The sequence below is a fragment of the Phaenicophaeus curvirostris genome, chromosome 11, assembly GCF_032191515.1.
Source record: "Phaenicophaeus curvirostris isolate KB17595 chromosome 11, BPBGC_Pcur_1.0, whole genome shotgun sequence".
Lineage (NCBI taxonomy): Eukaryota > Metazoa > Chordata > Aves > Cuculiformes > Cuculidae > Phaenicophaeus > Phaenicophaeus curvirostris.
The window spans coordinates 19,479,088-19,495,330 of NC_091402.1; the positions used below are offsets into that span (position 1 = coordinate 19,479,088).

At 35.6% G+C, this 16,243-nt stretch overlaps 1 protein-coding gene across 6 annotated transcripts in view; it reads right to left on the reverse strand.

Annotated features, from left to right (window-relative positions):
* CACNA2D3 (calcium voltage-gated channel auxiliary subunit alpha2delta 3) overlaps nucleotides 1-16,243 on the reverse strand; it is a 335,791-nt gene that overhangs the window by 160,911 nt on the left and 158,637 nt on the right. For all 6 annotated transcript variants that reach the window (XR_011338221.1, XR_011338220.1, XM_069866081.1 and 3 more), the window contains exons 9-11: nucleotides 14,434-14,508; nucleotides 6,142-6,231; nucleotides 1,946-2,059 (exon numbers count right to left, since the gene is read on the reverse strand). Coding sequence is in view for 4 of the 6 variants with exons in the window: in XM_069866081.1 (XP_069722182.1) it covers nucleotides 1,946-2,059; nucleotides 6,142-6,231; nucleotides 14,434-14,508 (279 nt within the window). In the remaining 2 variants the exon portion in view is untranslated. The remainder of the gene's footprint in view (nucleotides 1-1,945; nucleotides 2,060-6,141; nucleotides 6,232-14,433; nucleotides 14,509-16,243) is intronic.

Sequence of the window (16,243 nt, forward strand, 5' to 3'; positions counted from 1 at the left end):
CTGTGAATTGTTTCTCTTTATCTCAGATCAAGAACTTTTGTTTGATCTCATACCCCATCTTTCATCATACTGCAGGGGTGCCTAAAAAGATAGCTAATTAATATAAGTTATGTCATAGCTTGAAAGGCCTATCAAGTGTCTGGATCTTCTTTTGTTCTTGAGATAACCAGTAATAAAGCATACGGCTTGTGTAGCAGTAATAAAATCCACCTCTGAAATACTTCATTCTTTTTAGAAAAAAAAAAAAATCAATTTAATAACATCCAGACAACATCGTTCACGACACATTCAATTTGCTGCACTAATGTTCCACGTTGCCAGCGTCAGCAGGTTCCTAAGCTACAGAGACTAGGTTAAAAATCTGCAGAAAGGTTTCTAACCTTGTAGATAGCAGACATGTAGAAAAATATTTGTCACCAATGTGATGCCACAATGCAGCTACCTATTTTCTTATAGCTTGCTTTCACAGCACCCACTTCACTTCATGTTTGTCCTTAGGATGGTTTTCAAACGAAACAAAAATGTGTCGTGTTTTCTTCTTTCTTTGTTAAAAGAAAAACATTCTTTTCTGTCCTATGGCAGAATCTAAAAGTTTGGGGAATGGTACATATACCCAAAGCTCAGATTTTCATTTCACATAGAACAGTTGAAGTCAATAGATTGTTGGTAGTCTTTAAACACACTAAACGGATTTTTAGCCAAAATGCAAAATTAAAATGCAGAATTATTATCAAAATTAAATATTTATTTCACATATCTCTAATGCGAATGAGTGGTTTGAAATAAGGTCTTTAGCAACCAATTGGCCAGTAATCACCAGTATCCACCAAGTATTCCTTTCTTAAGTATTTAAAAAAGCATAATGCTGTATATTACTAAATGTACTATAAATATTGATCCTGCAAAAGCATGCATTGAAGTCCCACATAGCTAAGGAGTTACAAACTGCTTATTATTGTCTGCAAGTATAGCATATTATTACAAAATCATATCCATACCCAGGAGATTTTGAGGTGCTAATCTCTGTATTCAATTATAATTTTAAGTATTGACTATAGACACAGAGTCTATGAAATTTTTCATTTAAAGCAGACATAGGCAGCATTAGCTGTTATGTCTTTCTGCATCATATTCATTTATCAGGAGGAATAATAATGTTATTGCAGTTATTCTTTATATTCACCCTACTAGAAGTCATAGCACTGACACAAGCCATCTTAAATCTCTGCCTTCATAAGCAGAAAGAAAATATTACTCGCTCAACAGAAGATAAAAACTGTAGAAGGAAATTATTTCATATCCAAACACAAGGCCTTTTAGACATTTCTCATCAGAAACGTTCAAGGCATTTCTGTAATACCATATAATATCAATGTGTTATATAACAAGGTAATTTAATTCTTGACAAATTTCTTTACATAGATCAATGGGACCAAATAAATATTTAATAAAATCTGACCAGTTGCCAGTTCTACCCTTCACTCTGCCAAATAAAGAAATTTAAAATACTGAGTACTACAACTGCCTCTTCTCCACTCAGAGTAAAGCATTCACTGTCCACAGTACATACTCCTCTTTAGGTTCAAAAAGCATCGACTCATTAATGCTTTATTTTGGGAGAAAGAAGAAAAAAGGGGTTTTGTGTTTAATGATGTCTCATAGGGAAAGCATCTATAATGGTCAAAAACATACCCTGGAGAGAAACACTTCCTTAATATCTTATTATACAAAATTCATTATTACAGTAAAATTCATTATTACAGGACATTTCTATCCTTGAGCAATATCACATAAAAATCATTTCTGTCATTAGTGAAACATTCAGCTATCCAAAATAATTTTTAGATCATTAGAAAGTTTGTTACCGATGTTTCAAAAGGCATCCACCTTATATGGGTTATGAAGCCTGGGTTTTTCCATCAAATAAAGGTGATAACGTACTTACTTTTCTGTCTGGCCAGTTATATTTTGCGAATATCGTATCATATGTGTCTACAGCTCCATCAGTAATCAACATTATGGCTTGGCTGCAAATACTTCCTTGTCCTGTGTGGTTGAACTGTGAAAGGAAACAATCATTTAGCTAAAGCAGATACCTGTTAGACAAAGACAGATAGGATCACACTGGATGAACAAGGATCTTGTCACATCTCTAGCACGCTTAGAAGTAGTGAAAAAGCATCAGGTTGAAAACATTTTATCATAGATATTATGTTTGTACTGAACGTAACTTCAATTGTGCAATAGAATCAAGATTCATTATATATTCCCATGTTATCAGCTTGGAAAATAAGAAACACATAAATACAGTATTTCTCCAAACTAAAAGTGCATTCTCTTGTTTTAGATAGATGATCTGTGCTGATGCATCAACATCGGGTTTGCTTTGATTTAAATATAAAAAGAAGAAGAAATGATGACTGATAATTTTACTGTGAAATACAAAAGATACACCACTTGTACAGAAACATATGACTATTCATATGGTGTTCATATTCATTCAGGATTACATTCCATAAGTTATTTATCATAATAAGTATCTGGGAAAACCAAGTTAATATTGATATATTCTCAGACTGTCGTGTTACTCAAAATGAATACATAGAAGAAATTCAAGCTGCTGAAGAGCAACACTTGAGCACAGGTACTTAGACAGCAATCAACATATCCTTCAGAGTACACAAAGGAAGATTCATTGTGCCACAAACAAGATTTTTCTCCTGGTCAAAAAGCAAATCTCTTGATTCTGGAGTTGGTGACTTGATTTTGAATCCACGTGTCTCTTACGGCAGAATAGGTTCTTATTTGCCTGCATATTATTTTATATATTCAAGGAATTTATTCAGAAACATCTGGCTTTTAGTAAAAATATGCAAAGTTGTAAAATCATGTTATTTTTAATTGTTCTGAACAAACATTGAAAAAATCTGTGAGGGGATCAAAAAACTGGGGCATTAACCCAACTCTCTATAGATTGGGCTAACATTTGTGTACTGTTGGTTTACAACATCAGTTATATTCTGGTCACTGCCTGCATGAAAACTCTTATCTGTGACACCTGCATGGCAGTCTACATTTAAAATTCTGCAATCATGATAGGTTTTCCAGTCTTAATTGGAACTAGAATTACTTGAGTGGGATTCCTTCATTGGTATGATCTTAGATCCAATATTTTCTCACGAACATGAAGTTACTCTGTCAAGAGATCTATTATTTTATGGACAACACATTTGGAAAGAGACAAGATATATTAAGAGGGAAATTAACAAATGGGGAATGCCTTCAATATATTTATTTTAAAATATCACTCTATGCATCTGCATCATTCTGTGTAGTTATCTGCTTGAATATATTGAAGAATGAGATTAAATTCAAATGCTCTGATGAGTAATATCTTCTCATATTTGTCTAGAACTTTAATTTTATTGAATAGCAAGAGTGATGGAAGTGTTTTCCATAATAATAACAATGACAAGAGCCTTATGATGAACTACAATTAACTCAGTGATTCATCAGTTGGCAGAAAAAAATTCAATGCATCCTGACATTTACAGCATTTGGTTGTGATTAACAGTCTTTGAAATGTCACAGAATTTTATTTAATTGGCTATGATTTTTTTTAAAGGTAATCACTGCAAAGACCATATTTGTCACCAAAAGAGATAATTGCAGTTGTCACATGACATAGTAGGTGTCTAACTACTGTACCAAGCACTTCTATATTCTTACACTGTATAATGAACTCTGCATAAGCTGATGATTGGAAAGAATTTGGAAGTTGATTTTTAAGCGTGCTTTTCAAAGACATCAGTATTAACCATCTTCAAGTCTTAACATCCTGGGCCAATACTGAAATGCAATTGCAAAGTAAAATTAACTGAGTTTAATTAGTGTAACCCCTGAACCATTCTAAAATCCAACCAGAATCTTTATAAACTATTTGTGTAAAACAAAGCTTTACCTTTTCTTTCCTCCCTCCCTTCCCCCTTTTCTTTTTCTTTTCCTCTCCTCCTTCCTTTCTTTAAATATAAACAAGACATCCTTAGCTAACCTGTAATTCACAAGAACAGATTTCTGGCACATATAAGTCACATCCTGTAGACAAAGTAGAAAATGGCTAGCTGTACTCTTTCAAGGAGAGATAAAGTAGCTTTTTCACTGGCCTAGGCTGCTCAACAGTAGCTCCTAGAGACTTTGCCAATATGTCTTTATATAATGGAAAAGGTTCTTATGCTGTCGATTCTGGAAGAACGTATGCAAGAAGGTTTGAAGCTATTAAACTCCCTTTTATAGTATAAATAGAAACAGATATTACTCTACCTTCAATAGACCTGGACATGCACATAAGCATGATCTACCATGACCTCACAGATCAAAAGACACTCGCCATAGGAATAATTCAGTACATGGGAGTCAGTTTCCTTTATTGTCAAAGTTATCAGTATATCTAATCAGATTTTTATAGAATTATAGAATAGTTTGGTTTGAAAGGGACCTTAAAAATCATCTAGCTCCAACTCCCCTGCCACATGCAGGAACATCCCATTAGATCAGATCACCCATGTACCACATGCATCATTGTAACTTCAGTCGCCTCAGAGATTTTAAAACAAAACAAACAACAAGAACAAAAAAATCACAGGTCTTCTTGATCACTGTCTGTAAAGTTTTTTCTTTCACTTTACAGAGCTTGGGAAGACTAATACAGAACATCTCCTGTACTGAGGCTGGTTGCTATTTACTGTTGCGTATCTGTTTCTTAAGACTATATTCAGTGCCCATAATGGAATTCTTAATAAACCCTGTGTGAACAACCAGAAGTGTTTACTTGATGCAGTTTTTCCCACTATCATTTCTGGCAGGCACCACATGAAGGAATCAATTCCACACTGTCTGGGTGAACACAATGGCAGTGGGTGGAGGAAGATCCTCATCTCCTCCCTCTTCACTAAAATAATAATAAAAAAATCTCCTGGTAGCATAGGAGTTCTAAATCAACTGACTTATTCATTAATTCAGATTATTAGAAAGGATATACGCATACTCTTCAAATATTTTCTTTTCTATTTGTTAATAAAGAGAAAGCTCTTCTGGAAACACCACAGCATTTTCAATCATATATTAAAGCTGCTAACAACAATTTCAAAAGAAAGCTACAGGGAATGTTCTAATAGGCTAATGATGCTTACTTGTAACATACAACCCTTAGCAGGAACTGGTCTTGTTGAAAGGTGTTTAGTCACTTGTGCTGACTCCTTGCTGTAGTTCATGGGTTGCCAACAAGATGCAAAGAACAAGACTTTGGCCTCTGTTAAAAAAGAGTGAACTTTGGGCAAGATGAAGCATTCTGAAAGAATGCACAGGAATAGAAATTTTCATCTTCTTGCCTTAGAAAATGCTAGGTGAGGACTACAAGTAGCATCATTTTGAAATAACTTTACAGCTAATGTGTCAAGTCTTAGAATGGAAATTATCTGGAATAAGACTTTAAGTTTTCTCTAGGACTCACTGATTGCTAGTATTTTACCTTGGGGCTTTTGGCACTTGAACACAAATGAGTGTTTGTGGGTATTTTTAATCCATTTCCCACTTTCCTTAGTCTTGAGGCTAACTGAAATACCTCATGTTTCCCTCTCAGTATCTGCTCTCATCACAGTGGCATTTGCTACTGATATCTTGATGAAATTTTTGTAGTTTTGTGACAAAGCATTTACAATTTTAGAAGTGCTCATAACTTTAGTGGTCCTGGAAAAGAGACCTGCCTGTAATTAGTTTAAAAAAGTGAATGCTTTTCTTTATAGAAACTTGTTATCTGAACTAATACTAACAAAGGTTGTAAGCAACAGCTTTAGTCCTACCACACTTCCTCAGATCTTCATTAACAATATTATGAGAAATATTTGAAGGTGCGTTTTGTTTTCACTGGTTTAGTCTCTTGTACTAATTCTCTTTAATTATGAAAATGTAAATCTGTGTATATCTTTCACCACATATAGATTATATACAACTCTTGTGCTAAAGGTAATATTTTACCATCATCACATTTCTGATTGATTTCTAATTTATTATCTTAGATTGACGGTAACTGCTAAATCACAAAGAAAGCTGTCGGCAGCATAAAACTGACAAGCATTAACTTACTTCATTGAGCATGTTGAAAGCTTCATTTAAAGCGATGTCCAGCATTCCAATCCCTTTTGCAAAAAGTTTGTCAAGGTGTTCCCTAAAATGCTGAAAAGTTAAGAAGAAGGTTTTATTTGTCAGTGTATCATTATAACATATACGCTAATAGCAATGATGAAGGATTTCCGAACTATTCTTTAGACCCACTTCTTGAGCTTAAATGACTGCATACGCTAACTCATAAACCAAAGTAATTCCTGGTTAATCCTTTCAACTCTTAAAGTCACACTAAACTAAGGATATGTTTAAATGATAATAATATGAATGTGTCACAGCCTATAGCTAGTTATTCAAGTAAATAATTTATCCTTTGTACTTTCTTTTTACTTCATACAGTGAGTTTTACATTATTTTTCTTCGGAATACATCACTGCTTCATAATTAAACCAAAATTATTTTAGTATATAAAAAAGCAATAGTTTATAAAATCCCTAAATATAGAATCATAGAATCACCAGGTTGGAAGAGACCCACCGGATCATGGAGTCCAACCATTCCTATCAAACACTAAACCATGTCCCTTAGCACCTCGTCCACCCGTCCCTTAAACCCCTCCAGGGAAGGGGACTCAACCACCTCCCTGGGCAGCCTCTGCCAGGGACCAATGACCCTTTCTGTGAAAAATTTTTTCCTAATGTCCAGCCTAAACCTCCCCTGGCGGAGCTTGAGGCCATTCCCTCTCATCCTGTCCCCTGTCACTTGGGAGAAGAGGCCAGCACCCTCCTCTCTACAACCTCCTCTCAGGTAGTTGTAGAGAGCAATGAGGTCTCCCCTCAGCCTCCTCTTCTCCAGGCTAAACACCCCCAGCTCTCTCAGCCGCTCCTCATAAGACCTGCACCATGGAATGTTTGTCACAATGAATATGAATTATAAAGTATGAAAATAAACAGATCATGAAAAATCACTAGGCATTATGCTGTTTACTAGTGTATAATTCACGTCATGTGATCTGTCAGGAGAACAAGTATTTTCTCTTGCTGTAGCTATAAATATACAGGTTCTGAAAAATACACTGTTAACATATGAAGAAATATAATAGTGGTGTTTGTTTGATACAAAATAGTAAAAATGTTAAAAATCTATTTCACGCACTATGAATTTTAACAAATCAATGCTTTCTGCCTCCAGGCTTCAGAGTGAACAGATGCTACAAGGTGATTCTACAAAAGGATTAAATAAATAAAATGCATGTGCAGTTTGGTCTTTGTTTGTCTGGAGGGGCTTTATGGGGTTTTTTTTAAACCATCACCATTCTCAGTCTTGTCTTTATTTTTTTGAGAATTTCAGCACTTTGTATGTCCGCTGGAAAAAAAATTACACAACATGCAAATTAACATTTCTTTGTTTCCCTTTATATCATACCAGACGCCCTGCCTGCATGGTATTAAGTGGACCCATGCCAAAAGAAATCATGTTTCATTTTACAGGCAGCACAAAGAACAGCTTCCTCAGATTGTTCACATCTAGCTGAGGCTGTTTATTGTTAAACAATCAAAATGTACTGCTGTACATTCACAGAGCCTGGGTTTTTACCCTCTTAAAGAGTGGTACCTCATTCTGACTTCAAAGCTCATACTATTGACACAAATGTTATCTGTCACACCGTTGTTTTAAGGAAAATTTATAAGAAAAAAATCCAAATCTCCAAACACTCTTTTTTTTCCTATTTCACGTGTCCAGTGAGTGCAGCAATAACCTGCTACAGATGCTATAGTGTCCTCTTTATTACTGAAAAGGGCAAGTTTTAAAGCATTGTATCCTTTTTGTAAGAGAAAACCTAAGTTTCAAACTAGTATACTTCTTAAAATTTCCCTACAACTTGCCCACACTCGTCTCCAATTGCCACTCAGTAATTTTGTCTCTCACAAAAGCAGTGCAAAACAGGAAAGTATATTTCAACCCGGATAGTACTGAAAAAAATGTCAAGGCAGGACATAAACCACTGAAACATCAATTTATGCAATAAATTATTTTAGGAATGAGGTTAACAAACATCTCAATTCCGCTATCAACAACTTTCAGAAATAAAACAGATCCCAGGAGTCCCCTGCTCCTAATGAGTCAAAAAGCAACTTTTAAAATCATAAATAGCTCTTTTTAGTAATAAACTGAAGAAGAAATAATATCACCTCCTTTCAGCTTCTCTTTACTGTCCTTGGAGCCCTTGAATTTCCTAGAGTTTGAACTGGGTATTTGTCCAACTGGGTGCACAAACATTTGCATGCAACTGTACGCCTAATTTCCACGTGCAATTACGAGAATGTGCAATATCTAATTGTGGACTCAAACACCTAATTGACATGCATAATCTTGGTAATTCTGAATGCAAATTAGACACACAATTATGACAATCAGGCTCTGATGTCTGATTACAAAATTATAGGGCCAGAGCTTAACAGAAGAGAAGTTGTGCCTCATTATAGTGAGGAAGCATAGATGTGTTCAGCTGTGGAGGTATTCGTGATCCATTTAGAAGTGGTTAAAAAACACGAGCTGAGGAGAATGAGGATACAAATCTACTTGCATGTCAGGCAGGACAAGGTCTTTGCATGTGCCTTCAAGAATTCAAACCAGAATGACAATGCATACAGTTGGTCTTCTATCCTTGCATAGTGATGATTTTGTCATTTTATAAACACTGTCAAAATGAGAAAGCCCAAAGTGATCCCAACATCTGATAATACGTATGCTAATCAGAATGATTGTCTCTTTCTTTTCAAAACGTGTAAAACCTTCCCTGGAGGTGTTTAAAAGACATGTAGATGAGGTGCTGAGGGGTATGGTTTAGTGTTTGACAGGAATGGTTGGACTCGATGATCCAGTGGGTCCTTTCCAACCTAGTGATTCTATGATTCTATGACCCTCTCCATCAGAAACAAACCAAATACGTTCAATGGACCTAGAATCAGGAAACAGGTTCTTGTTCTTTTCCTAGGTATAGTTCCAAATTTGGAGAACAACGGAGTAAACTGACACTTATTCCAAAGATGAGAAATAATATTCACATGCTTATTTCTGCTTAAATATCAGGTGGTCCAATTTGATTTGGACTATTTCAGAACTTAAACAAGAAGGAACATCAAAAGAAATGCAGAATTTCACAGATGGATATTTCCATAGTATCATGACAAAGCCAGTCACAATGATTGTGTGCTGGGCTCAAGTTTTAATTGGCACACAAGACTTCACAAGCTGTTTTAATGCAGCTTGACATGAGGACACCACATGAAGTCTCACAAACATAGACACATCCCCCAATAAGTTCAACTTTCTATAGCCTACAGGAGATGCTTTTTCTAGAAGACCTGAAAACTTGTTTGCCTTTAGATCACATTCCTCTACCGCCGACAAGATTGAAGTAGGCTGGTAGCCAGCTTACCATTATAAATTTCTGATCACAAGTCCCCATCTCTTACCTTCCTACTTACCTAGCTAGATCAGCCTCCCCATCCCCTCCAGATTTGAGGACTTCTGAATTAGTTGAGTTATGCCCAACCCCATTTATAAAGTTTTCAGCATTTTTATTACAACTAAAGTTTTGATTTCTTTCTTGTTAAGGCAACATGGTACATCCAGTACCCCGTACAGATATATTTTCTTTTAGCTTAGACATGTTTATTAAAAACCTTTTTATGATGAGTAGAAATACCCAAATTAGATGTGGTTACAGGTCCATAGATTCAGGTCTAAGCATACATGAATAAAGCATCTTCCACTGGTTCCAAAGTGGGAAGTAACAGTTCACAACTGACCTACACAGTGGCGTTCATACAATTACACTGGGAAACTATGATATTTGCTATCAATTGTCGGATAAGGGTAAGCTTCTTACAGAAAAGCACTGTTAGTGGTTTCAACATTCCTCCAGATATCTCTACCAGTTTTAGCGCTAGTCTTACTTAGTTATTTCCAGTACTAGTTCCCATTTTCATCTATTAATGCTGTAACTCCAAAAGTTCCTAAGATATACTTTGCAAAGACTTATCAGATTTTGGAAGGTAAACGACGTCAGCATATAATCCACTAAAAAAAAAAAAGAAATAAATCAGAAGGCATATGTGTGAGGTAAGAGAGTGACGTTTACTGATGTGTCACAGGGAAGTTTACCCACGTGTATTCACAGCTGATAAACGTGCATTCACATCTGTAAAATGCATTTAAGCATAATCCTATTTGAAATCCATTGTCAAGGCAATTACAGGTTAACTTGCTTGGTGATGCCTACCCAACCATTTCTGTTCCCTAGCACATTTTGTTGGCAAACCAGATTTTTTTCAGGAAAACAATGCTGAACAGAAAGCTCAAGAGTCAATATGCTCAGATTGAAACCAAATTCTTCTTCAGTAAATTAGCTGCTTGGGGCTGGAATAGGAAACTTCAGACCAAATGTCAATGATGTGGGGCTAGCCCACAGTTTCAGGCATCTATAATGCCTAGCCAATTTTTTTAAAAAGTAGATTTCCATGAGATTTTATAGTTTGGGGTTTTTAACAGCTAAGCAATGTAGTCAACAACCCTTTTTGAAGATACAACAGAAACAGATAAATATACACCTTATTAATTTGCTTGATGAAAATTCAATATGCAAAATTTATATTTACCAATCTCTTATTGGCAATTTCACTCAGCTTCATTGCTGAATCAATCTTCTGGTTATTTAATTTCTGGTAATTGCATATAAAAATAAAAGCTTATTGGAAGTTATATGCTACATCTGTCTATTTTTGTCATTCTAATTTACGCAGGGGTAAGTTCTTGATTTAGTTTAGAGTTACTGTGCCTATCTGTGGATCTAGAAGATGATATATTTCATCTGGAAACATTTACAGAGAAATGTCCTCAACCCATATATAGTACATTAAAACAACATATAAAAGAGGAATGTATATTGTAATATTGTTACTTTAAATCTGGAGTTACATTAAATCAGATTGTCATTCGATTCCTTTGGGGTAGGTAAATTGTAACATGGAGTTTCTCAAAGATGAAAACCTCTTGGCCCAAGAAAACTAGTATTAAAATAGGCAGTTCCACATGTTTGTAATTTGCGGAGAAAGTGCAGACGGTGACAGAATAGTGTCTGAACTACTTCCCACTCTTTTTTAGATTTGTGTATAGCAAATTGATACACTTCAAGGTAGCAGCTGTTTAATGCTAATGCCAAATTATAAATTAGTCTGGCAAAATTCAAATGTATGTTACATATTTTATATTACTAAACCACATTTAGGATCACAGATTCATTTCAACCTCATTTATGCTACTCAATGTAATTAGAGATTCAATCTTTGCGATAAACGAAACTTGAAGCAAGTTTTGCAAATTAAGGATAGCTTACAACATTTTGAGAATGACTCCACATATCCAAACTGAGCCTTCAGTGCAGGGATGTGCCAACGCAAAAATTTCATGGCAAATGCTAGGCTATGAAAAATTTAAAAAATAAGTGTCTGCAACTTGATACCTGCCATATCACATGTTAATTAGAGTAATTCTTAAAACATATTGCTATATTCCCCTATTAGAAAAATGTAAGCAGAAACATTATACATTGGAAGAAATCTAGTACTGGGAAGTATCAGTAAAACTGGTGGCACACATTGTAACACCATTCATATCACACTCTCATATTTGAAGTTATAAGTTTGTCTTTTTTTAATGCATAAATCAGACTTGATTCAATAAGACTTCTCAAAAGGAGCATGCTTTCTGAGGCTGTATCTAACAAATTCAAGGTGTAATTACATCCTTGCTGCTTTGAAAGCTACACGTAACATAAGCTTTTACAGAATCAACAAATTTGCAGGAAAAAAAAACCTTGATCAAAACCTGTGGAAATTTCTAAACATATTATACTAACATTTCTTCCTTGTAGGTTGTTGCCTGCAGTAAAAAATAAAGTTCTATCAAGGTTTACAACTCAAGACTGCATTACTTGGCTGTTCTTGAAGCTGGTAGGGAACAGGTTTGCTAAAGAAAAGCATGATACTTGATCAACGTCCTGGAGATCAGGGCCTGAAAAAAATATTTTCTCCAACCTTCATTTGATTCCTGTAACAAAAATTCATTAATATTATGTCCTTTAAAAATATACTGTAATGCACCAGATGTATTTATTAGTACTTTAATCAAGACGTGATCTTGATCAAGAAACATCTACAGGTATGATGAAGCTTGTTAAAAAAATTATAATACTGTCTTCACTATGCCAACTATCATGAAATCTGTAAAAATGTCCAAAACGTGCCTTTGGTGAAGTTGAAAGTTGCAAAGGTAAAAGTACTCATTTTATGTTTTCTTTACTATCCAACTGTTCTCTTTACTGAAGAAAACAACGCAGAATCAAAAATCTTCAGGTAACCTGGGGTCCTGTATTACGTAAACTAACAAGTAAATTGTAATCTAACTTGTCAACCCTTACTAAAATGGCTATAAGAAGAGAGACCTAAAATATCAACTACAGGGATAGTAATAATTCAGGTAACTATGCAGCCGAAATACAGACTGCACATTATAGAGGAAACAAATACAGCATCACCAGCAGAACTAGGGTGTCATCCAAAGAGAAATGCAACTACTTTGCTCTTTAAGCACTTCCGTACAGATCTGCTCTAGTGTCACGCCCTCATTCCTACCTGAAAGGAAGTGTGGAACCAGAACTGTTTTTACAATACTTTTTGCCTCCCGAAAAGGGAAGTGGAGTTGTGGAGAAGAAAAATAGGAAAAAAGGCAAGAGCCACACTGTTTTACAGAGAAAATGTCTAAACCAGACACCAGATAGCCTTTTTTATTTTTTTTTTTTCCCCCAAGACTAATTGGATTTTCTGAACGTCTGGTTCTTGGGAAGCCAGTTACATTCCCCACGCATTATGGAGAAGAATTTCTGCAACCCATCCCTGAATGTGAAAGCGCACGTTCATTTGCTAGCCGTAATTCCATTGAACATTCAGCACCAACACCATTGAGAAGCACTCATTTCCCAGGCTGCCGCAAGCCCTAAGGCTGAAGCAGTTTCCTGTAGCCTACCAAAAAAAATCCTTATGCTCCATTCCCTGAAGATGCTCCCAGGTTTCATCTTACCTAGCCAGGCTGTGCATGGGAATAGACTAGACTCTGGCTGTGGCCCAACTGCCTGAGGAGGCAGAGTGCTGCGGGTGGCAAACCAAACTATTTTACTTATGCCTACATCTTGGGAAGCCAGGCTGGCTGCTGTTGCAGCTGCGCAAGAGGTCAGGACGAGCGAGGCGGGGTCTGTGCTGGCAGAAAGGACCCCTCGCAGCAGAAGCGAACTCCACAGTCAGCTCTCCCCAAAAAAGGGGACCGACCTATCCCCAAGTCCAGCCCTAGCCCATCTGCCCCAAGTTAGTAGAATTCAACCCTATTTATTCTGCTGAGAAGCTGGTTTGTCCTTTATGCTCAGTACAAATGAAGTGCAAGTGATAAAGATAGCCTAATCTTCTAGATTTTTGTTTCCATTTCTTTATTTTGCTCAATTTTAGAGATTAAAGAAAACTCAAATCAAAGACAGATATTCAGCATGTTTAAGTGACATCCTCAGAGCAGAAAGATTCCATTTGAAAACATCTGAGCCTTATATAAAGACTGTAAAGCAGTTCCTCAATAAATATTTTCAAGACAAATGTAGGCTGGGGTACTGATCCTGTGAAAACAGTTTTTATTTGGAGTTATTGAAACAGCTGCTTTCCTCACGAGTTAAAAAGCTCCAGTCAAACATCTCAAAGTAATTTCTTATCTCTGCTTCTAAGAACTGTGTTTATTTGCTACACATGATGTCAGGTGAAAAAATAAATTATTATTTTGACACACCTGTTTGGGTTGCTACATTATTTTTTTCCACATAGTATTACATTTGTTTTCATTTATTTTGGGATTTTGTTTCAACTTTAGTGTTACTTTGATTGAATAATGCAATCTCTTGTAACTTTGGTAAAAGAATAATTGTTCAGTTTAAAGAAACTGAAGTATTTTATTTAAAATAATTACTAAACTTTATTAACAGTATATTTTCAGTGATTTCTGTTTATTTCCATTAAGCTTATTCCTTCAATCAACTAGGACATTATTTCCTTTTCTTCCTACTGAGTCACATAAGACTTCTTTGAAATGACATAAGGAGAATAATTAATAAATTCTAATAATGGGACGCATTGTGCTAGGAAAAGATCATTATAGCACATTGCTATGCACTGCATCCTATCTCTCTGCTGTTTTGTTACGTTCATTCCTTACCTCTTTGTTGGCTCTGTCTGCTTGAACTAATGTTCCATTCAAACACGGCTCCACATAGTGAAGTTCTTCATTATACTATAGAGAGAAATTAAAAGTATGATGAAAAATTTAATTAAAAGCTTTGAAAGATACAATTTAACGATCTAGAACTACAGTGGAACATGCGCATAAAGCAAGAAACTAAGAATTCAGTTCATTTTGAAAAATGGCTGCATTCTTTTTTTCCTTTTACATGTCTCTTAAAGTTTCAGAGGTTTACGCTTTCAGAAAGAAGCATTTAATTAAAAGGATGCCAACACTCAGGTGGAGTTAATGGGTACTATATACACTAGCTGGCATAAATATCCTTCAGGTTGAAGTCTGGATAGTATTAAGAGGTCACATTTCACATAGAGTTGCAACTCCCAATTCTTTACCACATATAAAAAAGGTCACGATGAATATTTGAGGCACTGGCTAATATTTCAGAAGGTTAATAGTGAAATAACTATACCAAAAGGTCTGTAAGCTTGAATCAATCCTGGACAAGTTTGACAATAGTCAGAATTTCAGGCAAGCAGAGTATCTTATTAAACACACGAAGCATATAATTCCTTACAGGTTGGTCACAGCATTACATTCATATACACACTTTTCTTCGAATGATAAAAAAAGTCCAGTGTCTGTAATTAGCCAATATACAATAAAATCCTAAAGTCTACCTGCTTCTCAGTCATGGTCAGTTGCCAACACCTACATGCAAGCAGAATTTCCAATGCTGTAGTAGTACCTCATTTTTTTTTTCCATGCCTATCACCATCAGCAAATAGGTGAAACAGCCTCCTACTCTATCAGGCCTCGCACCTAGGTAGCATGATTTCAGTTCATTAGATTTCTATAAGATTTATTTTAAATACTGTTTTGAGTAACTCGTATCGTTAGGATATCACACAGATAAGCATAACCTGGAAGTCTTCTCTTTGTTAGCTGTTCTCCCTCTACTGTACGGATACAAATGAAAGGATACTACGAAAAACCTTCATATAAAAGGTATAGCAGCTTCTGATGGTTTGAATTCTTACAGGGGTGTGGTTTTGGTGATCTATTGTAATTGTTATACTCTTTGCTTATTGTATATACTTTCTTTTCCTTTTAAAAAAACTCAGCATTTAAGAGGTGGAAAAATTCACTGGACAAACTATTCCACTTCCGAAAGAAATTCCCCACACAGCAAACATCTGCCTAAATCCATGAAAACTGTAGAATTTGGATATAACACATGAAGGATTTCAAGCAGTGCTTCCTGCTTAAACCAGCACATCCATTTGATAAGATCTTTAGTATAATTGTCTGCTCCTAGTGAAATACCCAACTTGTGCTTCATAACATACATTCTTTTTTTTTGTCCTTGTCATAGGATGTTTTTCAATGTTATCGGTGATGCCTGTGCCAAACCTTCAAAGTGGAAAAGAGAAAAGGGAAAAAATTCCATCCTCCTTCCCACCATTGCAATTTGAAGTCAGTTCTACAGCTTTTCTATGACATTTAACACTTTGCATTTAGTGAAATAGCTTCCTGATCTTGAATCAAAAGGCTGATTAGTAACTGCTAATTTTGCCAGCCCTGCCAGTACAGAGATCTTGTTAATTTACATCAGTAAAACACAGCATTTAGCTTTTCAAGGAACTTGCATTATACTGTTTTCTTATATTTCCTAGTGTTGCGCGGTCCCATACCCCGCCATACAACATTTTTGCACATTATAGATGTGAGAGCTGTGATGCAACAGCTGAGAGAAAATACCTGTGCAATAACTGTGAATAGCCTGTGT